The sequence below is a fragment of the Sorex araneus genome, chromosome 2 (genome assembly GCF_027595985.1).
Source record: "Sorex araneus isolate mSorAra2 chromosome 2, mSorAra2.pri, whole genome shotgun sequence".
NCBI classification, from domain to species: Eukaryota; Metazoa; Chordata; class Mammalia; order Eulipotyphla; family Soricidae; genus Sorex; species Sorex araneus.
Genome location: NC_073303.1, coordinates 226,276,790 through 226,284,182, shown reverse-complemented (window position 1 = coordinate 226,284,182; position 7,393 = coordinate 226,276,790). Strand labels below are relative to the sequence as shown.

General features: G+C 50.2%; 1 protein-coding gene across 2 annotated transcripts; it reads left to right on the top strand.

Moving 5' to 3' along the window:
- Nucleotides 1-524: 524 nt before the first annotated feature.
- Nucleotides 525-5,472, top strand: DAZAP2 (DAZ associated protein 2). Of its 2 annotated transcripts, none has more exons than XM_004601479.2 (4): nucleotides 525-682; nucleotides 1,598-1,716; nucleotides 2,289-2,457; nucleotides 4,053-5,472. In XM_004601479.2, the coding sequence occupies exons 1-4, from the start codon at nucleotides 670-672 to the stop codon at nucleotides 4,373-4,375; spliced, it is 624 nt and encodes a 207-aa protein (XP_004601536.1). In that variant the 5' UTR covers nucleotides 525-669; the 3' UTR covers nucleotides 4,376-5,472. The 2 variants fall into 2 exon arrangements, with proteins under 2 accessions (XP_004601536.1, XP_004601537.1); XM_004601480.3 differs by having other exon boundaries at nucleotides 2,289-2,534; nucleotides 4,053-4,328.
- Nucleotides 5,473-7,393: the final 1,921 nt, after the last annotated feature.

Here is a 7,393-nt window from a genome sequence, read left to right as displayed (position 1 = left end):
TTATCTGGGTCAAAGCACAGCGCTCCTTGGGTTCAGGTCCCGGGCAGAAGAAAAATACCGCCTTACTATGGCACAGAGCAGGCAGAAAAAGATTGGAGCGCCGGACGCAGGAAACGATAGATAGTTGTAAGCGGATGGCAAAATAAGTTCTTACGGAGCTGAGACTTAGGTTTGCAAAAGCGAAAGCATGAGGGATCAAGGTTTGGGGGACCAGATTTAAAGTTAGAGAAATTTGAGAAATTTGCATAAATCTATGTCCCAGTGGAAGAGTTGTCAAGGTGGGGTGACCTTGAGTTGTGGTGCGTAGTTGGAAAAAGCTTGGGGAACAGCTTCCCGGGGCAGCCTCCGAGGGCCCCGAGGCGACAGAAGCTCCAGTTTTGAAACAATACCAGTTTGGGGAATTGAGTTTTCCTCCAACTGAGCAAACTCTGGGTGGAGCCGGCGGGCCAGCCGAGGGGGCGGGGACAGCGCCGGTGGGCGGAGCCACGCGGGCCCTCCCTCCCGCGAGTGGAGCCGGCGGAGGGGCGGGGTTTCCGGCGCAGCGGCTCCGGGGCGTCGGGTGACGCTGGGCGGACGAGTCGTCACGTGACACGGAAGTGACTACGAACAGGAAGAGGACGAAAAAAATAACCGTCCGCAACACCGAGCCGAACCCGAGCCGCAGCTATCATGAACAGCAAAGGCAAGGACAGGGGGCGGCTGAGGTCGTCGGGGGGAGTCGTGCTGCCTCGGAGCGAGCGGGCCGGGAGCCCAGGGTGACCAAACGGCAAGCTCGCGGCGAGCGGAGCCACGCTCCTCGTCAGGCTGCGGTCCCGGGGGCTGCGCCGGACGCCCTCGTCACCCCCACACTACGGCTGCTCGCTTCCCCCCGGCCTTTTGCCCCTGAAACTCTGTGGCGCAGTTTAGAGCTGCGGGCTCCGGGGAGGGGGGACGGAGGGGGGCTTGTCAGGATGGGCGTCTGCCGTAGCAAATGGGGAGCTGGAGCTGGGATTTGGGTAGGCCAATAGCGAGCCGGTGGGGGCGGGTGCTAGGCTCCCGGACCTTGGGCAGGCCCCGGTGCTTAACTACTAAGGTGCTGGCTCCTGGGTGCTGGCGGTGGTCTCTCTTTCCCCATCTCAGAACTCGAGGTTCCTGCGGTCGTACCAGTTCATCTGCCAGAACACGGTCCCCAGGCACTGCATGCAAAACTTCCCCTTTAGCCTCTTTACCCTCGCTGTTTTCTCAAGGTCCACAGCCACTGTTCACTCTTACCAGTTTTATTTGGAAGTTGACCTTGAGTAGGAATTTCATAACCGGTGCTTTACTAGACGATCCAGATGCACGAGGCCGCCTTGAAACTTTGGCCTGATGGGCGCTCAGACCTGTCATGCACACTGGTGCGCCTGGCTCACCGTTACAGCGGGAAGAGCACCGTTCCTGTCCGTCCCAGAAGCCCATCTCTTGGCTTAAGCGTGCGAAGGGAACGCTTATTTTCCTCACCCCAGGACGCAGGCCTGTTTGCAGACCCCCGTCTGCTTGCTCCCTCCAGCTGAATGACCCCTGTGCCGTCTCCCTTGTAGTTGGCAACGTGCATTATTTACTCATTTTTGTCTTCCAGGTCAATATCCAACACAGCCAACCTACCCTGTGCAGCCTCCTGGGAATCCCGTGTACCCTCAGGCCCTGCATCTTCCTCAGGCGCCGCCCTATACTGATGCTCCACCTGCCTACTCAGAGGTGCTTCTAGATTCTAGCTGGTTGAGAATGCTCCCGGGCCACTATTCAGACCTTGGCTCAGTGTGACCTCATGTATTTACTCTTTACAAACAGGAGAAAAGTACTTACATGGATTAGTGAAGACCCTTTATGGTCCAGCAGTTTCTGTTGTGGTGGATGGCTTTACTATTGGGTGCAGGCTGGGGCTGGAGCGATAGCACAGCGGGTAGGGCGTTTGCCTTGCACGCGGCCGACCCGGGTTCGAATCCCAGCATCCCATATGGTCCCCTGAGCACCACCAGGAGTGTAGAACCTGAGTGTAGAACCAGGAGTAACCCCTGTGCATCGCCAGGTGTGACCCAAAAAGCAAAAAAAAAAAAAAAAAAAGAACTACTGGGTGCAGGCTGAGGCCGAGGGATTTGCTTTCCTTGAGCCTAACATGAGTTACCAAAGGAAGAATCTTGAGTGGCAGTGGAAAGGCAATTTGTGTAACTCAGTATAATGTGTACAAGGAGGACTAAGGATTAGAATTAAGGATTAGAATAGGAGTGTCACAGAATAACCCTTTGTCTCCTCTTCCTTGCCTCTTTTAGCTCTACCGTCCAAGTTTTGTGCATCCAGGGGCTGCCACCGTGCCCACCATGTCAGCTGCATTTCCTGGCACCTCACTGTACATTCCCATGGCCCAGTCCGTGGCTGTCGGTCCTTTAGGTTCTACAATCCCCATGGCTTATTATCCAGTTGGTCCCATCTACCCACCTGGTTCGGCAGTGCTGGTGGACGGAGGGTATGACGCGGGTGCCAGATTTGGAGCTGGGGCCACTGCTGGCAGCATTCCTGTGAGTATGACCGTATCAAGAAAAATTGAGCTGCTCTGTATTTGAACTTTCTGAAAGGACTTCACATTCATCCTTTCACTATTTCTGAATAGTCTCGAATGGTGCTGAAGTAATCAATGTTCAGTATTCAGGCAGAAAGTGGCTGTGGACAGAACCGTGGCAGGTCAGCAGCATCTGGCTGTCCACTGGAACTGGGCTAACCAGATTCCTTTTCTATCCTAGGGGCTCTCCTCCTGCTCTTTCTAGTCCACTGTGGAACAGCTGGCAGGGCTATAGCGTTTGTTTATTCCATAAGCATCCGTTTGACCATGGTATTGTAACAGGAACCATGATAATGAAAAATGTAGAATCCATAATCTTTATTAAGGAGCTTTCAGAGGAGCCAGAAAGATAGTACAGCATGTGGCTGGCCTGGGCTCAATCCTCAGCACCCCACGTGGCCCCCTATGTCCCACCAGGAGTGATCCTTGAGCGCAGAGTCAGGAGTAAGCTCTACGCACTACTGGGTATTGCCCCCAAACAAAACAAAACAAAAAAGAAGAAAATACTTTTAGAAAGGAGCTGGGGAGTTGGTTGAGAGGTTGCAGTGCATGCAGGAACCTCAGGTTCAGTCCAGATGTGTGCCTCACCCCAGCATCAGGCCACAGTAGCCCTTGGACACCTCCCAGTGTGGTCTCAGAAACCAGTTTTTAGAGATATTAGGAATTTTAGTTTTTTTGTTTGTTTGTTTCTTAGTGCGTGCAAATTAGAACCCCAATGCCCCTTGCTGGGTCATCACCATAAACCATCAGCCAGAGGTGAAGTGCACCCCCTCCCTGCCTTTTTTTTTTTTAAATGTTTTTTTAGCCACACCCAGCAGTACTCAGGGCTTACTCCTGGATTGGCTGCCTGCAAGGCAAGCATTTTACCCATTGTACTATCTCTAGCCCCAAAGATGTGCCCTGGGGCTTAAAGATAGTATAGTGGATGTGGCTTTTGCCTTGCACACGGTGAACCCACCCAGGTTTCATCCCCAGCATCCCATATGGTCCCCAAGCCTGCCAGGAGTGATCCCTAAGTGCAGAGCCAGGAGTAAACCTGAGCAACAGTCGGCTGTTTTTGGCCCCCAAACCAAAAACCAGCTTGCACCTCTTATTTTTTGGGGGGAGCCACACCTGGCTGTGCTCAGGGCTTCTGGCTCTGTGCCCAGGGGTCACTCGTGGTGGAGTCTGGGACCATATATGGTGCTAGGGATTGAACCCGGGTCAATTGCATGCAAGGCAGGTGCCCTCCCTGCCATAGTCTGGCTCAGGCTCCAAGCTCTCCCTTTAACTGAAAGATAGGCTCCTTTTCCTACTCATATCGTTGTGTTCATGGAGAATATAGACCTGCCTTAGAACTCATGTTGGTGGCAGATCTAGTGCTTTAAGATGCTGGCTTTTGGTGAGCACAGTGCTGGCATCCTAATAAGGCCTCTGACCTTGTGCCTGTCCCCTGATCAGTGCCCTGTGCCCAGTCATCCTTCTCTTCTTCTTTCAGCCTCCACCCCCTGGATGTCCTCCCAATGCCGCTCAGCTTGCAGTCATGCAGGGAGCCAATGTCCTCGTAACTCAGCGGAAGGGAAATTTCTTCATGGGAGGCTCCGATGGTGGCTACACCATCTGGTGAAGAACCAAGGCCACCTCTGTGCCGGGAAAGACATCACATACCTTCAGCACTTCTCACAATGTAACTGCTTTAGTCATATTAACCTGAAGTTGCAGTTTAGACACATGTCGTTGGGGTGTCTTTCTGGTGCCCAAACTTTCAGGCACTTTTCAAACTTAATAAGGAACCATGTAATGGTAGCAGTACCTCCCTAAAGCATTTTGAGGTAGGGGAGGTGTCCATTCATAAAATGAATGTGGGCCAGACAGCCCTAAGGATCTTCCTTTAATTCCTCCGGAGTAATACTGTACCATACTGGTCTTTGCTTTTAGTAATAAAACATCAAATTAGGTTTGGAGGGAACTTTGATCTTCCTAAGAATTAAAGTTGCCAAATTATTCTGATTGGTCTTTAATATCTTTAAGTCTTTGATTTTTATTACATGTTAAAAGAAACTGCATTAGTTGTCTCTGCCTTCCCCTTTCCATCCTTGGCCCAGTTTCCTGTCTCCGCCCTAGTTTGCTCCCCCTCACCAGTCTCCACTGAATCAATGGTGCAGGACAGTAAGCCAGTCAGACTAACTCCCTCCCCTCCTTGCACTTCCCCACATTTGCCATCTTTTAACTAGTTTTTCACAAGGATCCTCTGAAACCCCATCTGTGCCCCAAGTGCATAATCCCAACCCCTCCCCCTTGTTTTTGCATCTCCTCAGGCAAAAGTGGAGGGTGCTTTTGGGACCCTCCTCTTGGGTTGTCTCCATACATGAACCAAACCCAAATTTGCTTTGGTGCCAGCAAAACTGAACTCTGCTTGAACAGAGGATATGGATGCCAACTGTACTATAAGCAACAGTTTGTGAAATAGGAAAGGCAAGAAGGAGAATGCATTTCAAACCCTGATGACTTTCGAGCCAAATTAAGGGGAGTTTTCAGATCAAACCTTGGTCCCCATTTATTGTCAGTGTCTGATGCAGCCGCTCGCAGCTCCCAAGAATTCTTAAGCTTAGGTGCCTCACCACATGATGAGAGGCCAGTGAGATCTCATTAGGGTTAAGAATATTTCAGGGATCCTCTTAATATTTTGATTTTTGTTTTCTAAAATTGGATTTTTATTTTATAATTTTAGTTCATCTAAATTTTGTGTTCTGTACATGTGATGTTTGACTTGTACCATTGACTGTTATGGAAGTTCAGCGTTGTATGTCTCTCTCTACACTGTGGTGCACTTAACTTGTGGATTTTTTATACTAAAAATGTAGAATAAAGACTATTTTGAAGATTTGAATAAAGTGATGAAGTTGCATTACACCTCACTTCAAGTATTCTTTTCTCAGCTTGCTTTCAGAGCTCTGCTGTCAATCTCTTTTCTAGCCTTCCTAGAAATTAAATAGGTGTTAGTCTCTGACTTGGGAGTCATTGTCTCAGCTCGTGCTTTGCACAGGCAGTGAAGCTCAGGACTCCTGCCTTCTCTGGGTGCTTCCTAAACCACTGAGCTCTCTTCTAGGCTCTGTCTCGCCGGAGATCTGTCCAGATTTCGTCGGCACATATGAATGGTACTGGGGTTCGAACTCTCAATCTGCGCTTGCTGGCAAGCACTTTAAATCATTGCTATCTTCTGGGTCCTCTGTTGTTGATTTGGGAGAAAGTATCCCAAACAGATACACTGCTGCTTGGCCCTGTGATGCCAGGGATGACCTGAACCACCCCGGTGGTGCTCAGGGGCTTCCAGAGCTACACACAGCAAGGCACCAGGTGGTAGCAGGAATTGAACTAGGATTAGTGGCTTCAGGCAAGGCATGTGCCTTAACCCTTACACTATCTCTCCAGCTCCTCTTTCACAGAGACTTCCTCCCGTGGTGCTCAGCCTGGCATTGGAGGCCCACCCGTGTTTCCAGGCAAGAAGATGCTGCTTGGCCTGACAGTGCTGAAGGCCATGGGGAGGGGGGTGGTGTGGGGTGGTGTGTGTGTGTTGTGTTCAAGCATCCAGACCTTTTTATTTGTTTTGGAGCCATATTGGATTAATCCTGGATCTGTACTCACTCGGGAATTACTCCTGGCGGAGATCAGGGGATCACATGGGATGTTGGGAATCAAACCCAGGTTGGCCCTGTGCAAGGCAAACACCCAACCCACTGTGCTATCACTGCAACCCTCTATCAGACTTTTTACAATTGGGGGAGGGGAGTATTTCTGGTGGTACTGGGGCTACTTCTGGCTTAGTGCTTGGGTGCTTTCCTGGTTGTAGTCCAGGAATATGCTGTGAGGGATTAAACCCAGGCCTCCTATGTACAAAGCATGTGCTCAGCCCACGGCTTGTGCTGCAGCCTCTCTACCAGACCCTTTATTAAAGACTTTGAAATAAATGGAGTATGAGACTAGTGCAAGCATTTCTGTTCGTTCCATTTTAGATATTTCTATGCAGGTTTGGGGCCTGTACCTGACAGTGCTTGGGAGAACAAATGTGGTGCCAGGTTAAAGTAGTCATACTTGTACTATTCCCCCTTTCAGATTTTTACAAACTTATGGCCAAGGGATTTAGAACATAAATGAAAAAATACGGGAACCACTGATCATCTTATTTGCCCTCAAGTTTGCTTTGAAGAAAATGTTTAAGTCTGTAAGTTCAAGGAGACTCAGTTTCTTCAAAGTTCTGTGTAAAGGCTGGAGAGCTAGTTCAATGGGCTGAGGGCATACTTTAAAGCTGGAGGCCTGGGTTGATCCCCAGCACAGTAGTAGTACTCCCTCCCCACCCCCCACCCCCGCCCCCACCCCCACCCCCCAAAAAACCCCACCCCCCCACACAAAGTTCTGTGTGGAGAAATACTGAAAACTAGTAACTGGGTATCTTACCTTGGAATGGAGATCATACATTCAAAACCTCCAGAGAGATCCACCTTAATGCCAATGTAACATCTGGGTTGCCAGGGGCTGGAGCGATAGCACAGGGGGTAGGGCGTTTGCCTTGCACGCGGCCGACCTGGGTTCGATCCCCGGCATCCTATATGGTCCCCCAAGCACCACCAGGAGTAACTCCTGAGTGCAAAGCCAGGAGTAACCCCTGAGCATCGCTGGGTGTGACCCAAAAAGAAAAAAAAAAAAAACCCATCTGGGTTGCCAATCTTTTCCACCAAAATAATTGTGCCTTATAATCATAACTCAAAGTTTTGAGATTAGATTCAAGAAGCTTCTTGGGTGGTGAGGTTAGTGCTGTGCCTGAGTAGCAGAACTCACGAT

What these genes read in the sequence shown, in the direction of transcription:
- DAZAP2 (XM_004601479.2), top strand. An exon ending in CTCCACCTGCCTACTCAGAG is followed by an intron (nt 1,717 to 2,288) that starts GTGCTTCTAGAT and finishes TGCCTCTTTTAG; the next exon opens with CTCTACCGTCCAAGTTTTGT. An exon ending in TGGTCCCATCTACCCACCTG is followed by an intron (nt 2,458 to 4,052) that starts GTTCGGCAGTGC and finishes TTCTTCTTTCAG; the next exon opens with CCTCCACCCCCTGGATGTCC.